At 30.7% G+C, this 18,573-nt stretch overlaps 2 protein-coding genes across 2 annotated transcripts in view; one reads left to right on the forward strand and one right to left on the reverse strand.

Annotated features, from left to right (window-relative positions):
- Positions 1-12,520, forward strand: part of LOC107436333 (putative sodium-dependent multivitamin transporter) — a 32,891-nt gene extending 20,371 nt beyond the window's left edge. The window contains exons 9-11 of the mRNA XM_087153263.1: positions 6,415-6,605; positions 10,399-10,496; positions 12,306-12,520. Coding sequence (XP_087009389.1) covers positions 6,415-6,605; positions 10,399-10,496; positions 12,306-12,406 — 390 coding nt within the window. The 3' untranslated portion in view covers positions 12,407-12,520. The remainder of the gene's footprint in view (positions 1-6,414; positions 6,606-10,398; positions 10,497-12,305) is intronic.
- A 3,208-nt stretch (positions 12,521-15,728) lies between these two features.
- Positions 15,729-18,573, reverse strand: part of LOC107447615 (sodium-coupled monocarboxylate transporter 1) — a 170,977-nt gene continuing 168,132 nt past the window's right edge. The window contains exon 11 of the mRNA XM_087153260.1: positions 15,729-15,887. Coding sequence (XP_087009386.1) covers positions 15,748-15,887 — 140 coding nt within the window. The 3' untranslated portion in view covers positions 15,729-15,747. The remainder of the gene's footprint in view (positions 15,888-18,573) is intronic.

An 18,573-nucleotide genomic window follows, 5' to 3' on the forward strand; every position in this document is an offset into this window, starting at 1 on the left:
CAGCTGAGAAATGCTTCCCTCATATTTAAAATTATTGTTTTAAAATGGTGTTTATCAATAGAGGAATTATTTTCTTGGCAATGCTTCAGCAGGCTCGGAAAGTGAAACGATGTTTCCCTTTCAAAATCCAGAGCAAAAATGGATAATTTGTTTTCGAATGTTATTACTTCTTCTAACGTCGAAAAAATTAAGTTTCCTTTCCCTTGTAGTTTACGATTAAGCTGATTTAGATGAGACGTAACGTCTACCATGAAATAGAAGAATTTTAATTTATCAAAATAAGAAGTAATTTTTTTCTTACCAAGTTTTTTTTTAAATGAAAATATTATTGCTCCTTCCGTGGATATTTGCGCCAGAGCCGCACTTAAAGAGCTAGAGAGCCACATGCGGCTCTGGAGCCGCACTTTGCCGACCACTGCTCTAGGCGAATGTTGCTGCCCTTCATTGTTTCGTTTTTTCGTCTGCGTCTTTCATAATCGCGGTATTTTTCTCGTTGAGATGCATTAAGTTCCATCAATATATCCGAGATTCGTTCCTTGCTACGCTGCTTGACTGCTCTTGTCGAGCGCAACGGCGTTATCATCGGGTCTTGGATATTCAAAGCGTGCATATTGGTCGAAGATGTGAAAGATGCGGCTTCAGATGGTCCCGACATGTTCAATTGGTCACTGTTCACAACGAATTCGTAAATTTGCTTCCGTTCATCCGCTTCTTGAAAATTCTTGTCCAGGAAAAGGCGTCGATGAGAGAGGTATTGTCGAGCATAAAAGACGATGTAAACTCCGCAGGAAGACGCGTCATCTTGGTGGTTGTAAGCGTTGCGAGGTTTCACGATGCATCCTTTCAGCTTTTTATTCGTAACAACGGTATTCAAAACGTGTCGCAGTATTTTTCTCAAAACAGCATCGATGGGCAGCGGGTTGTCGACTGGATCGCAGACTAATAGTTGACGTTCTCCATAGCTTGCTTCGTAAATTCCTAGCATCCAGTGCTCGCCTCTATCCATTTGAGCTCTCTTGTGAATGGGAATGAGTAGCACGTCGAATCCTTGTTGAACGCCGTATAGATAGTTGGAAGCCTTGTTCTGGTCGCTGATATCGTTGAGAAGAGCCATTCCTTCATAAGCGCCATCCGCTGTTGTAACGTAGAAGCGTGCGACAAATTCAGGGTGAAGTACGGCAACTTTGACGGTCGGGTAAGCTTGTTCGGCGTAATGGAGAAGCATTCTGACAATGACGGTATCTTCTAGTTGTCCATTTGCGGGTAGAATTGAGTTGATCGCTTGTTGTTCCAAAATTCCGGCTCCTTGAAGAATTTCATGTAGAGGTGCGTTCTGCATGTTGAAAATGTAGCTTGAAATCTGATGAATGTTGAAATGTCGGACTTTGTTGACGGTGATTTTAACACAAAAGTTAAACTTTTCTCCACTTTGATAAATGTAAACTAATGCGAACCTTACAATTAAATTATTAATTACTTCGTTTATTATTGGTTTAAGTTGTCGAAAATTAATATTTCAATTGTAAGGATCGCATTAGCATACTTTTGTAAGAGTGGAGAAAAGTATCTATAGCCATTATGGCGAACTAATAAAGTTTGAAAATATCCTATCTGTAACTCCGAACTGCTCGACCGTAGCGCTTCAAAACCGGCGCCAATCGATTCCTCGTGGCCAAAAACCCCAGACCCCCAAGTTTACCGGAGTTTATTAATTCTGGGGCGATTTTCGACTTGGCAACCATTCCTCGTATTATAGTATAAGATTGACAGGAGTCACTTCCTTTTAACTATTTAATGTTATGAAATTTGATAATCAGCATGAGCATAATCAGCAATATATATATACTAGGAGGCTTCGCCCCCTGCTCGCTGGCGCTCACCAACCCCGGAACTGCTTTCGCAGTTCATTTTGGATTGCTTCGCAATCCAAAGCTCGCTTTGCTCGCTCATTGGATATGTTCTTAGCGTCTAGTTTTTGTATACTTTTTTGAACACTGAAGTTCCGAAAACTTTTCACTGTAGAAAATTCTTAACATGTACATTTCAATATTAATTTGAAAGTGCAAACAGTTCACATATTTTTCTTAATCACACTATTTTAAATTTCAGTTATTGAGAAAAGTAACTGTTGTAAGTTTTATTTTAAAGTCTTTCCCACCAGAGGGCTAAGGCCATGTGTTGTAAAACAATATGAAATAGTAGTCTGCCACTGAACGCCGGATGTAAAGCATCGGCTTTGATGAAGATAATTTTGTATTTTTAATTCTCCGAAGGGAGCGACCTTAATAATATGGAATTTGTAAAATAAATGTATATATTTTTGATTGTTGACGAAGCCCATCATTTTGTGTTTTTATCAGTGTTCAGAAGCAGAACAACTACAAGTTTTTTATTTCATCACAAAAATATAAAATGTATAAAAAACAAAGAAAAGAGTAAGAAAATTAGTATAGTTATAGAAAAAGTTAAAATTATAATATAGTATTTGTCAGTTAAAATAAAACTTTTTGTTTAAGTCATTGCTAACAATTCAAATTTCTCCGAGGCGCTTCTAAAGTATAAATTAAGGTAGTATTTTTAAGTTGAAACACAATATTTTTAGTTTTGATGTCAACAATACAATTCAATTTTTCACAAAAACGATTGTTTCCATTGTTAAGTTCAATGTCAACATTTCAAATTTTTCTGAGGCAACTTTTAACTTCCAAATACTATTTTTTTATGTACACATTACTGTCAGTATTCAACCACAAAACAACTTAAAGTCCTCAAATTTAGCATGAAGTTGTAAAATGTAATGAAAGAGGGTCATAGCAATAATGAAAGTAGAAGTAAAGTTAGTACTGTAAAATTAAAACAATATTTTTAATCAATGAGCCAAGTTCTTCAAGAAGCAGTTGTAGAAGTAGGTTGTTTATTTAAAACTTTTTATAGAATTTCTTTAAGATTACAATTGTTAACTTGGGCTTTTGGCGATACAACACTTTTAGAATTGAAGGATTTGTTACGTCAAGAGCTCAGGTATCATAATTTTGATCTAGTTGCGCTTCTATGTCATTTTGATTTATGTTGCTAAGTTAACTTTCAAAAAATTCTATGGCTGGCAACAGCATTTTTATTTTTTAAGTTGTTTATTTTTATTTCTTTTATTTAGTTTCTTTTAGAATTCGTTATTTTTTTAGCGAAATGTTTTTTAACCTAACAGAATTCTTTGAAGACTGTTTTCTCTATGAATGAAGAAAATAAAGTAAATATTTAACTGTTGTGAAAAGAATCTTATTTAGTTGTACAAAGTACTTCAGCCAAAATTTGGGAGCCACTTAAGAGAATTATATATATTAGATCAGAAACACATCATTAAAAGGCAGAATGCTTTGGTGTTTTCAAAACAAAGCAAACGTTGCCACCGACGGAAAAGAAATACAGCCAAAATTTGGGAGCCACGTAAGAGAATTATATATATAATATATATATATATATATATATATATATATATATATATATATATATATATATATATATATATATATATATATATATATATATATATATATATATATATATATATATATATATATATATATATATATATATATATATATATATATATATATATATATATATATATATATATATATATATATATATATATATATATATATATATATATATATATATATATATATATATATATATATATATATATATATATGAGGCAATTATGAAGAAAGAATTTCAGTTGTGTAGGATAAATTGCTAAAGAGTTTCATTAAAATAGTTTATTTTTCTTCCAAGTAATATAATTCCTTTTACCTTATTTTTTTTTAATTTCTTTATTTCCTTACTTTTTTATTATTTTTACTTTATTTAATTTTTTTTCGTAACTGCAGATGGAACTATGTTTCTTAAACATTTCACTATATTAAAATATTTTACAAAAATATGTTTTACTATATTAAAACCATTTATATTACTTATAAAACGTTTGTAAAATATTAGTTGCACTGTCAGAATTTTCAATCTATGATATGGTAAAATAATCGGAAGCAGTCTGTCCATGCAATTGAACGCAAATTTAACGGTAACGAACATTTTTTTCTAGTATGGTTAAAGAACCATGAATACAAATCTATACGTTTTTTTTTTAACAATTCATATCTATCATGGTTTCAAAACCATAAAAAGGAATGAAACGAGACATTGGAGATAGTTTAGCAGCTTTCTTGTGCTGCCATCTATGCGTGAATGAGTGTATCGTACGTTATTAGTCCAGGGCCACAAATTGGGAATTGCAAGACTCTGGAAACATCTTCTTGTGATGAAGGAAATAGATAAAATATTGTTAACATAATTTGGTCAACGCTGGACTCCGACTACCGTTTTGTTCATCATAGAATTGACAGAATAGCCTCATGGACTATAATATGCACCCATCTGCAAGGAACTAAAAGGCTTCATCAGGCGAGCGTAGTTGGTGCGATAAAATCCTGGTTCTTTAATTATATTAGGTGAAATCAGTTAATAAACAGTTTTTTTCTCATTTAACATTCCTTGTACTACCTTATTTATGCTCATTTATGGTTTTTTGACTGTTTTGTTTGAACATCATAAAATAACAATTAAATAAATTGTTATTTAACCATTTTTTCTGAGAAATTTTTCTAACAATGTGATACTTTTTGTTGTATATTTTTGCTGCTGATCACCAGAAAAGTTAGGCTTGTTCTTTCGGATAAAATTTAGATTTCGCAAAAAACGTCATTAAATTATATTTTATTTACTAGTAAAATATTAGATGAATAAGTGCAAGTGGAACTAAACTGTAAAAATGATTAATTTGTCTATAATTAAAATTGTAACAATGTACATAACAAAAATTTTAAATGCAGCTGTATTGTTTCTAACTTTTATAACGTCATCGTTTCATGTTGTCTGGTATAATTCGTTATCATTCATGATTGCTTTACTTTTTTCATTTTACTTGAAACATTTAGTTCAATTTATCATTAAAGTATTTTCAGTTTTGTGTTCTGAATAAACTTGCTATTTTCAGCATCAGCAATCAACGCATCTTAATTTTTGAACAGAAAAATAACAAAATCACATTAAACAATGCTGGATACATTTAATATGGCAAAGTACAATTATTAATGCAAAATACATTTAATAGTGTAAAATAAATTCAATAACGTCAAACGCATTTAAATGTAAATACATTTTAAGAGTAACAATCAATCGCATTTAGGAACATTGTAGTAAAAACTAAATATATTGGTTTAAACTGGTGCGTATATCAGAGCAAATGAATTTAAGGCCGTTGTGGGGAGGAAAGTTACCGACCATGTCAACCTTTATCGATGAAACGGGACCCTCACCGTGGAATCGAGTTAACATGTCTTATATACTAGTGAATTGCAATTATATTTTTGTAGTGGTTATACACTACAGTTCTCCCCCATCAGAATTTTATCTGTGATAGAATTCGATGATACCACTAGTTGATTTATTGCTGTTTTTTTGTGAGAAGCCGGGAGAGCTGTATTAAAATCACCGTACTTTTGAGTGCTGATCGTGAGAACTGTATTAAGTTCACGGTCGCTCCTGTGTTGCCATTAGCAGTCGAGTGTATACGTTGTACGTCGTGAGTGATCGAGACGGAGAAACAACAGCGTGAGGAGATCAATGCCGCCGTCACAAGTAGCAAGTCAACTGTTCAATGCGTGGATCATTCATCGAAGTAGGCGTGTTCAAATCGTAGTGGGCGTTTCTACCAAGGTAGGCGTGTTCACATCAAGTCCGAAGGTCACCAATGTGGGCAGAGTTGTTATCGACCATATCAACCGTAATGTAAATTAGGAAAAGGTACCCCACCATAGAATCGAGTTAACAAGTCTTATATAATTGGAATTATATAATTGGAATTATAGAATTGGAAATATATTTTTGTAGAGAAAGATACACTACACCGTCTTTTAGATCTAAATTTATCATTTAAAAAATCAAATGCTATGAACGTAGTAAAAATATTCTTTAGGGTGAAGAAAACAGTAAAATGCGTAAAAATAAGAAGTACAGTGCACACACACAAAAGAAACACTCAGACTAACTTTTGATTTAATGATTGTATTTTCACGTACTACAACTCAATCTTAATGGCACACTGGGGTGACCTCAAATATGCTAATCAACTACTGCAGACTATATTTTAATTTGCAAAATCAAACACTAAATGTAATTTTTCACGTATAGATATACATTTTTATATAAAAATATAATTTACGTGTAAGACTTGTTTGAACTCTATTTCTCAGGAATTATTCGACTGATTTTGCTCAGATGAGCATTAAAATATTACTCAAGAAATAACGGCAGGAAAGTTTGGTATTTAAATTATACGAATTTATTTCATTTCAGTCTGTATCCTTTGCTGTAGTAGTGACTTATGTAATAATGGCCTGGATTGCGCTAAGCTCTCTTTATGCAAGATATGTTCAACCTGTATTACCTCTGAGCAATAGTATGTGTCTTTCATCACAAAATCAAACAATGTCTGACAGAAGTTTTAATATATCCTCAACAACATTACCATCACCAATTACGGAAAAGTAAGTATTAAAAGAACTGCTTTATGAAGTTTTAAATTGTTTTAACAGCTCAACATTTAAAATACCGTAAACCGGGGCGAGTCTACCCATTTTAGTTTTATTTAATTTTCACTATTTTAATTTGCAAATAAAAAAATTTTTACCGACGGAGGACTTCGTTCAGACTCTACGAAAGATGGCGCTATAGTAGTTTGATCCGTTTTTATTTATTTGGTGTCTTTTTAACCGACCTGTTCAAACGTCTTTTGAGAGATTTGTATTGAAAATCAGCAAACTTTTAGTTGGTGCTCCGTAAGTATATTATTATTATTACTATTTTCACTTTGGTTAAGTGATAAACTTATCTAAGACTAAGATTACATTAATTTTATGTGAAAAAAAACCAAAAAGAATGTAAGTTTTGCTGTTGTAAACAAAAAGCCAAAATTCGCGGCGCGAGTCTACCCATTCGTATTTAGTTTTAATAAAGCATAATAATATGATTTAGAACTTCGTTTATATTAAAATTAAGTCATTTTAAATGAATTTGAGTATATTATTTTAATTCTGCATTGATAAATTTATCATTAATAAGAAAATTTATAGGTTAAATATAAATGTAAATATAAAATATGTTTATTTTACCTATTTTTTCAATTTTTATATTACGAAATTTACTTTTTTTATTTAATGCAAGTTAAATAAATTATTATTTATAAATTATTATTACCTCCCAAAAGAATGGGAAAAGGATTTTTCATGATTCCCAATGTTTGAATTTCGATTTTGTTAATAATCTTTAATTATTATTATCTATTAATTATTTAATTGTAAATTTATATTAATTTTAATTTATTTTTATCAACAATAATCAGAAAAAAATGTTATTTTATAATGTTAATGATTATAAAAACAAAACTGTGATCAAAATGTGATAATCGATCAAATACTCAATTTGTGTTATATTATGAATAAAAAAATGGAATATATAATAAAGTTATGAATTTTACTTCATAAATATCCTATATAGTAACTAAAATAACAATTTACCTGGGATACATTCTCGATCCCGAATTTACAAGTAACAAACATATTGATTATATTGTCTCGAAGGCTAGAAAGCGCCTAAATATTATTAAGTGCATCGCTGGTAGGGATTGGGGATCAGATGCAGCTACTCTTAGGACTTCCTACCAGGCTCTTGTTAGACCAATTCTTGAATATGGCTATCCTGTCTACTGCTGTGCTTCTCAATCTAACTTAAACAAATTGGAAAAGGTTCAACTGAGCGCCGCTCGCATCATCACTGGACTGAAACGTAGCTGCCCTTCAGAGATCGTTCTTTACGAAGCAGATCTGCAACCTCTTAACTTCAGAAGGCAGGCTAATTTAGTGAAATATTACAATAAACTTTCCAGTTTAGACCAAGGCAATTTAACTGCTATTTACCTAAATAACTGGACCTGCAATCAAAGGCTAAAGAAAAACAGTCCTTTTAGTCATGTTAAATCGCAACTGTTAATCGCTGAAAATATTGAACCTCTTTATCTTCATAGCGATCTTAGTACTTGCTTGGATCTTTCCAATGTTAGTTTCCATGAAAGCCTCCCTACCATGCTTGACAAGAAAGACTGTGTGCCTGACTTCCTCAGACAATTGTCCCTGGAAATCATCAATAAAATCCCTCCAAACGACATCAAAATATTCTCTGATGGCAGCAAAATGGATAGACAGACTGGCAGTGGGGTATTTATTGAAACACCTCGAGAGAACTACACTCTTCATCAACGAAACCCCGATTTTTGCTCCGTCTTTCGAAGCGAACTAATTGCAATCGACAGGAGACTTGAGAAAATCTTAAGTGAAGGGCACCTTGGAAATACTTGGATACTATCTGACAGCCGTAGTTCAATTCAACACCTCAAAAATTGGGCCCTCATTGAAGATAAAACCAGTTTTTCGATCTTGCAAAAAGTAGAGCTCATTTCCCAACAGCATGAGGTCCACTTTCAATGGATCCCGTCCCACGTCGATATCCACGGCAACGAGTTGGCTGACACTCTTGCAAAGAAGGGACTAGACCATCCAGTCCCCTCCACCTCAGAGCTTACATACCTTGAACTTTTTGCAAGGCAAAAGGCCCAGAACAAACAAAAGTGGCTGCTTCCACCTACTCACTACTGGTATAAAGCAAAAAGACCTGGACTCTCTCTATCTCTCCCTGGTGACAGGCAAACCAACACCTGCCTATCCCGACTGGCCAGTGGACACCTGAAAAGTCTCACATTTTCTGCAAATCAAAAGATCTTTCCTCTTTGCCCTAAATGCCAACAAAACCAGGCATCACCTGAGCATATCTTGATCTGTTTAGGGCTGGACTGGAACGATATTCATTCCTCTCCCATTCTGGTCTCGGATTTTCTCATTATCAACGGATTCATTGATCTGGTCTGACCCCGTCAGACCAGATGGGAATTAGCAACAACAACAATTTAATAGTAAAATTTGATTATTTACAATGTTAACATTCATTTTAGTAGAATGGGTAGACTCGCCCCATACGAGGGATTTGTCAGCAGTTCTATAAAAATATACAGTAACAGCGTAACTGTTAATATTTTCTAAAACCGATTTCACAGCTTTAAAGAGGGATAAATAGCGATTCCGAAACACCTATTAAAAGCCTTTTTTCTTTAATATTTACAAAAGTTTGACCACTTGAAAGTTGACAAACAGAAAAAATGGGTAGACTCGTCCCGGTTTACGGTAGTCATTTTTTTAATCTTCTAGAACAGCGGTTTCCAATTTTTCTTCCGACTGTGGAACCCTTTAGCGGAACCCCGAGACTTAATGAATAAATTTCATGAATATTAATTTCAAAATATTTAATGATTCTAAATTTATTCGTTATTTTGAAATATATGTTATGAATAAATGAATTTTTTTCTCATATCGTTTCACCAATATTAGTCTTAAAATAGGGTTTTGTGTCAAAAGTTTTTTACGGGGAAAACTCGTAGAATATGAACGAATTAGAGAAGAGTTAAATGAATTTTCATTTTTATAGTTAAATTCCGAAAAAAGTTACTGATGTTTACTCTAAGTATTTTTTGAATCATATAAACCTCATTATTATCACTCAATTATAAATGAAGAGCTTTAGCAAACAGTATTCTAATTCTATATAATACTTACCCGATAAAATAAAGCCAATACAATTCTACAACCAGCATTTTTCAGAAATGCTATTCAGAACTATACGTTTTCCAGATTTTAAAGTTTTGAAAAATATTTTTCCTTTTGGGTAATATACATTCAAAAAAATTTTCATTAACATCCAAATCAGTTCCAGCCAGATTAAGCAAAAATAAATGTAAATTCTAAACTTAAAAAAACTGAAAAATGTGCAGTGTTAAGGCAATTTTCAGAAATCATTAATCATAATTTTACCGCTTTAACTTCTTGAGAAAAATCCATAGAAGTTACCGAAGAAAGAATAATTTCCTTAAATCTCATAAAAACAAATGCCTTATTTCTCACTTTTTTGAAACTTAATGCCAAACCATATGCTTTCATCGAAAGTTTGACAAAAATTTAGCAAAGATATTAAAAACACAAAGCATAAAATCAGAAAGAAAAAAATAAAATCTAATTTAAATCCAATTTGGGAAGAGAATATGACTTTTTAATATCATTTTGCACTCTTAAAATATTGTCTCTCATCTCATTTAAGTTTTACAGTGGTGAAATATTTAGTGAGTTGGTTTGAATATAAACATAATAAAATCAATAATAAATAAATGATTTTTTTCAGGTATTACTTTGTACTGTACAAAATGACATTTATGTGGTATTCTTTCATTGGATTCCTTCTGACATTTTTACTCACAGCTTTTGCTGCTTTAATAACGGGTAAGTATGTTAATATTCTTTCATAAGCAATATATCAGTTAAAACAATTTTTAACATAAATATATTAAAAGTTAAAGCATTTTAAAGCATATATTAAAAGCATAAATAACCTCAGAGGACAAAAAATTAGTCAACCTAGTGCACATGCACCGATGAATGATTTGGTTTTGTTAGATGACGCAGTGGTTAAAGGAAGTGCTCAGATGCGTGCGCATCGCCTCAACGTGATCAAAGGCAAGAAGCCAGCAGATATTTTCATTTTAAGCGAAAATTGTGTGTGAATATGAGTAAGTACAAAGATGTGGCAAAAAGGGGCAATTGTATTTGCTCGTGCCCATGGTCAAATGAAGTTACTGATTAGTTGGTGTTTCGATGCGGTTTGTTCAACGTGTTCGATGCGGATTGTTCAACGTCTAAATATTTAGTAAATAGACGGAATGGTTGTAAGGACGTTGTGCTCATGTTCGAAAGAACGTGAGATCGAATCCCACCAGTTGAAGAATTCCCATATATTAAAAGATGACTGGGCACGTATAATCTGTCGTTCGCAAAGTCTTCCACGTTCCCATTACAAATTAATACCTCTAGGGGTACTAAATTGGAGATTGATCATTCTCTGGTTCAGATCAAAATTACGATTTGTGAATGGATGAATAATGGAGTATGATTGGGTCCTGTAAAACGGACTGTGACGTATGTGAGACTGAATTCGTATTTTTCGCCAAAGATGGCGCAACTGAAAAAACTGGAAACGCACCCTCTGCATTAAAAATTCGCTTGATTTCAAGCATTTAAGCAACCTTGCTGGCACTGGTAAGTGGCGTAAGTAACAACATTTTTTTTTATAATATTAAGAATTCAACAAGTATGCTAAAATAAAAAAATTAAACTAATGATTACTATCACTATGCATGTCATTGCTATATAAGCTGCATCTCCTTCCGTATTATAATTTAAAATATTCACTGATGTGCATACTATCGAATTATTCAGAAAATAATAACATTTTATTTGTTATTATTATCAAATATTACAATGTGTTTATTGTTTTTTTTTTTAATTATAAACTATCTTTAAATTTTTTGCAACAGTATTTTTTTCATACATTAAATCCTATTTAAAGTTTTAGCATACCTCTTTAAAAACTTTATCGATCTATGTGACAATCTTTAATTATACTTCCTCTATTTCATTATATGCTACCGATAATGACCAACGTTTTGTGAAATCGACAGAAAAATCCTAGTTTGCTACATTCAGCATAGGAAACAAGTTGTTTTATTATAAGGTTTCAGAACTAGTTATAAAGGTCATCAACAGCCGGCGTGCTTGATTAGAAAAACTACGTAATAACTCTTTCTGTAAAATGAAATAACTCTTAATGAAATAATGTTTCTATGAAATAACTCTTTCCATTTTAACTTTCAATGGACGATTCTAACTAAAATGGTTACGCGGAGAACTGTTTATTGTATTCTTTTAATGCTACCACATTATTGTTGCTAACGATTATATTAAAATATTTTTTTTTATAAATTCTTCCAAATTTTAGAGCGCCATCTATCAACGAACTTCGAAACTTAGTATGAATAAACTCTCTAGTTTCCTGAGCAAAGCGAACACGACCTTCTTTCCACTTTATTTTTAAATAGTTGGCCATTTTTGGGTATCATCCCATCAACACATAGCTATCATTTTTTGCATAGAGATGAAAGGATATCCAATAAATATTCTTTATAAATAAATATATTTTATAGGGATTAAAAATTTATTTAATTATTTCATTTTTGTTTTTTTTACTTTTTTCAGGATGGAAAAAGAATGCAATACCTGCAGATTCTAAGTGTTTGAGTCCTGTTACTCATTTTTGGATGAAGAGAAACCAAGTATTTGTCCAACAAATCAAATAGAAATATTCGATACAGAGTACAGAGACACAAGTGGAATTATCTTCATGAAAAGTTGTATACACACAACTGTGTACTCTAAAATGTTCTAAATCCCAAATAAATTAAAAGTTTTCATTGTTGTATTGATGAAAACCACTAGTGTCATGACAATAGCTTACTCTTTAAAGTTGCTAAGCTTTTAAGCCCAACAGGACACCGGTGTCCCTCATAAAAAAAATTTATCCTTTTATAATTACACGTAAAAATATATTTCGATATTTTTAAATTTTTGAAAAATTAATCTAATAGTTACTAAAAATTCAGAATTGTACTAAAATATAAAATTAAAAAAGAGTATTATGAAAAATTCATGTAAAAATATTTATCAATGATTGATTTTGTAAATGAAAGAAATTTTAATGAGGAATAACTGTTTTTCTTAAATCTAAATAACTTCAAAAAAGCGAAAATTTGAAATGTTTTTGAAATTTGAAGATTTTACTTTTTATATAGAAAAATACACCGGTGTTTCATGCATAGTTCGTAGCTATAAATTATTAAAATTATAAAAATAATATTTTTCACTCATTTTGACCTCATTATTACAAAATAAGGAAAAAAGTATAAAAATTTGTTTAATCAAAATTCTGCGTCAAAGGAATAGATAGCTTTAATCACATTAAGATTTTGCGTTCATAATTTTGAAACCTATTTATGAAAGAGAAAGAGAAAAAATCTCCAAAAAGATTAACTAATATTTAAATAATTGTTGGTCTACATAATCGTGTACCATCTTACCGTGCAACATTGAATTAACTGCAGGAACAAATTTTACTCTGAATAAAATGCTGCTCTATTAGTTTCCGAATCAGTAAAATTTAGTTAATCCATCAGACAGACTGAAATAAAGTACTAAGATTATCATTTTGTACGATTCAAGCGAAAATATACGAAGCTAATTTCAAAAAGGAGATCTCTATGTTGCTTAGTCACATTTCAAACCATTGAGTCCATACATATTTTCATAAAACCTGATACAATTTTTTTCTGCCATTCATACCAGATGTCCATGCGGAAGCAATGAACTTCATATTTCATATCATCATCGTATAAAAATCAATTACAGTGACCTCTCACTTATGCACCACCTCTTTTATGCACCTTTTTCATTTATACGACGATTTTTATAGGTCCCAGTACATTATATAGGAAAATAATGATGAACATCCTTCGTTTATGCGTCGCTCTAAAAGTCAATTTTTCAATTATGCGCCGAAATTTTAGGGTAACATTTTAATTTTTCAATCCTTTAAATATATCTTTTCTTTAAAAAAAAAAATGTTTTAAATTAAAAATGAAGCAAATAAGCAATCCTTGTTACAGATGAAAAGAAATATATGTTGTTAGATCCTATTGAATTTGCTTCACCCTCTGACCTTTTCATTTTTGCTGTTTCTGGAAAGACATTCTTTCTAGAATTTTGAATAGGGTGTCTTACCTGTTACACCAGCAACAATGAAAGCCCATTCATCTTTTAGAAAATGACCATTCCTCTTGTCCAGAGGTTAGTTTTACTCCCATGCTGTTTTCTAGAGAAAAAAAAGACACCTGGAATACGAAAGATGAAAGAGACCGCGATCACTTACTTGCAGTCAGATGGGCATTATAAGTTATAAGTACAGTAGAGCGCCGATTATCCGAACTGCTCGGGACCGAACGTCGTTCGGATAATGAAAAGTTCGAATAATTGGAAGGTTGTTTAAAATCTAGTTTAAATGATCATTATTTATACATTAACTTGCCTTCACACTTTTTCCAGGTTTAGGACAGGCAGTACTATCTAAAATAGCTCTGTTTAAAAAAAAAATTTCAAATTTTAAATATTTTTATTTATTTTTTTAAAAATTTTTATTTCATTTTGAATATTTTTAATCATATTTCAGCTTTTTAAACTTTTTTTTGTCAATTACTGATTTAACCACATTTTTCTTTATTTTCATTACAAAAGAAATCCAGCAAAGACTTTTGTTTCAAAGAAGATGCTCTTTTTTGAGCAGCCATATCCCTTATTCTTTTAAATAGATCAACTGAACTGGATCAACATCATTTTGGCGTTCTAGTCAATTCATTGCAATATCTAATGAATTGCATGCTTCTATATGAGAAGGTCCACTATTTTGAACTTGATCACCTATGTCTTCCTCTTCGTCTGTGGAGTTCCGATTTTCATTCAAAATTTTAGCAACTATTTCATCATCATTTGAAATACCGGGACGTTTTCAGTGTCTCGACACCAGTCTTCTATTTCTTCTGCTGCATAACCTGGCATCTTTTCATCCGAATGATCTACTTTTTCAGAATTTTAGAAAAACTGTTGATAAGTTAAAAAGTATTCTAAACTTTGAAAAAAAAACGAATTCAGACATAGTTCGGATAATTGGACGTTCGGATAATAAGGGTTCGGATAATCGGCGCTCTACTGTAAATAAAAGGAGGTGATGTGTTTAGTGACATTAGTAATCGAACAACTTATTGTGCAGCATATTATGACGTCAATTACTTTTCTTAGAAATTTATCATGTGATGTTTCACCCTCTCCCATAAAACTCAAATTTTTTGGGAAGAAGTGTTCATTTATATCTAACTAAGACTTGTGGACGATGAGAACGTGGTGGATGATACTGACGAGGATGATAAAGTTCCTCCAAATCACACAACAGTATCGGAAGCTTTAGACACTATTCGTGATTATTTACAATTTAATTTTGTTTCTGAAACTCCCCCTTATCCCATTTATATGAACTGGAGGAAACTATTTTTGAAATACGTCGGCAAAAACAAATACAAACATGCATTAAGATTATTTTGTAAGGAAATAAATTGTCTTAAGGTATGTTAAATTTTTTCTTTGTATAATTATAGTACTAAATACCAAAACAGTATAAATATTAACATTTAATCTTTAGAAACATATTTATTCATATTGTCACTGCAATTTACGTTGCGCTTTAGAATTTTGAAGTTTTTCACTTATGCGCCTCTTTCACGTATGCGCCTTTCTCTCTTGGTCCCTTACACCGGTGCATAAGTGAGAGTTCACTGTAAAATCAGAGTATGATAACTTTATGCCTGAACAATAAAAATGACACACCATTTGCCTTAATGACCAATGACAACAACAACAACAAAAAACTAGAAGATCTTTCTCTTATTATTACTCATGCGTGTTCTATTTAATGCATATTTTTTCTTTGATTATGATTAGGGTAATACGTCATCACTAAATCTTCTTACATACTTAAGCTTCAATGTAATTATTTATTTATTAAAAAATTTATATAAAAAATATTTTATATAAAAATCTACAATTGATGTGTTTGTTCAGACGTTTCATAGCCAGAAAGTATGTTGTTTTCCTTATTCTCTGTTGTTTCCTTCATCCAAAGCTTAGTCACTGGACTTAGGCATTTTGAGTCAATTGGCACTACATTTTTTCGCCAACCTGGAAAATATAATATGACTTGACTAGATTTATTACGATAAATTGCCTGCAAAAAAACTCAACAAAGAACGGAATGTACGAGATACCAAATTCACTTCAATATGAATAGGTTTTTTCATTTATTTTCTTGAAATTTTAAGGCTAATTCTAAATTAATTAAAGTTAGAAAATTTTGGATTTTAAGAAATAATTTTTTTTCTAAATATAAAATTGCTTAAAGTAGTTCATAATATAAAATTTTCAAAGATTATTTTCTTTTTTATGAAGACCTTTTAAACTTAATTATAAACGATTGGAAATTTTCTCCGTAAAGTTCAAAATAAAAGCTTATTAGATTAGAATATTCTAATTAGATTTTTTTTTCAATTCGACTGTTAATTAGTTCAGATAATTATCAAGATAAACTAGTTCAAGTTATTAATTCATGCAATGCAAAGTACAATTTTACTCTTTCGATAATAGTTTTGAATATTATAAGGACTATAGATAATTCAAAGTCCTAATTTTTTTTTAATTTTTCAATTAGTTACCCTATCGGAATATTTGGTTCACGTATTAGTAAAGACACCATATAAATTGAAATATAGTTTCTTAATCCAAATACATTTTTATATCACAATTATCAATTAAATGTGTTACCTATAAATATAGTTTATTGCATGCAGTGTCAAGTAAGAAGTCACCTTAATTGACTTTTGTCCTAATAGCTGACTTCTCAATTAAGTGCCAAACTTAACAGTTCAAAAACAGTGACGTCATCAGTTATTAGTGATATCAATTGAGTTAGGGAGACATACACAAAGAAGAACTAAAATCTAAAATCTTTGAAAAAAGTTCTTTTTTCCAAAAAGATTTAAATTTTAATCTTCCAAATTGGGAGGAAACAGCAACCTGGAAGACTAAGTTAAGTGCGAGAGTGTGGTTGAAAGTTCCAACCCCCATAATCCCTTGGCGCAGATCGGACACCGGTGCCCTTCTACTTATTTTTTTCTGACGCTTTCATGTACAAGTAAATATACATGTTAGTATTTAATTATTAAAAATGGTCTAAATAATACTAAAATAAATCAGTTGGATTCTCAGAATTATATTTGTTTTAAAATATAAAATCCAAAAAAAGTAATTTGATTTTTTTTTCATTCACAATCAAAAATTTATCAATAGTTGATTTTGTAAATAAAGGAAATTTCAGTGGTAAATAACATTTTCTCTTGGATCTAAATGCAGAGTTTGAAAATGTATTGTTTGGAAGTGAGTAGCGTTAGGAAGATTTAACTTTCACCGTGTAAAAAGCACCAATGTTTCATACTGTATTACCTTACCATAATTAATTAAAATTCTAAATATAGTATTTTTCATTTATTGTGACCTAAATTAGTGCAAAATAATAAATAAAATGTATTAAAAATAAGTTTAGAGAAAATTCTGCGTCAAAGGGTTAATGTTCTTTGTATTTTGCCACATCTCGAAAACTTTTAAAATGAAATGAAAACTTTTTGCTTAAAAATAAATCTCATATATTCCAGATATCTCATATATAAGGTAATTCCAATGAAACATAATACTTGCTTGTTACATTTATTTGCTTTTTATGATGGCCGAAAGCTTTTTAATTGTAGAATACGCAAAATGTTATAACATTTTAAGATACGTTATTTCAAATTAGAAAATTCAGAACTATTCCAGTAGTTCCTGAGAAATATGAATTTTAAAATACGAATTTTTTTTTAATTTTACAGCTCAACGTGACTCAAACTGTGTATTTCCTAACTTAAAATAGAATTATTTCTGAAAAAGAAAAATTAACATGAAAGGGAGCAAAGCTTAGACCGAATTCCTGATTAAATAATGGATACCATATATTCTAGTTTGCTGTTAAGCACCGTATTTTTATTCCCAAGAATGTAAATCTGCAAGGAAAAAGGAATATTTAGTTTAATGAAATATGTTTTCTGTGATTGTTTCCTCAACCTAATTAATATTAAGTACTAATTACATACATTCAAGGTCATATTTTTATGTCATTAAGTTTAGCACTAAGTTCGTGAAAATGCGATCATTAGAACAAAAGTTAATCAGGGTGATATTTTTTCTTTGTATACCAATACGTAAAGCAGTCTTACCTGTTATTAAGACAGCAATTACAGAAAAAAATAAAGTTAAGAAGAGCCCAAGAACGTTATGCCACATGAAAGAGATTTTATAAAGGAAAAATATGTCTCTAAACAAAATGGAAAAAAAAGGAAAAATTATATATTTGTTGCAAATAAAAATAATAAAAATATCTATGCCGATCCAAAAACCATATTTATTTCTAAAAAAAAAAAAAAACATGTTAAATGGATATTAATACACTGCCTAAATTATGGATGTAGTTGCAGTAAGAAGTGGCGGCATTCTGAGGGCACTACTTCTTTTTGTGGCCCTTCAATTTTTTCGGAACATGTTACAGAATAAAAATTATGATATTCCGTAATTTTTAACAACAATAATTACCGTAAAATTTGCTTAATCACTCGAATTATATAAATATTAATCTAAAAATTATGGCATAGTATTTTACAGTAACAATGTTTTTTACGGTAAATGGATATTACTGACGACGCCCCCAATGAAATTTTACAGTATTTTATACCGTAATTTGATGAAGAATTTTTAACACTGTGAGACAAAATATAAGAGAAAT

Source organism: Parasteatoda tepidariorum, chromosome 10, assembly GCF_982258835.1.
Source record: "Parasteatoda tepidariorum strain Cologne lab strain chromosome 10, Ptep-v5.0, whole genome shotgun sequence".
Lineage (NCBI taxonomy): Eukaryota > Metazoa > Arthropoda > Arachnida > Araneae > Theridiidae > Parasteatoda > Parasteatoda tepidariorum.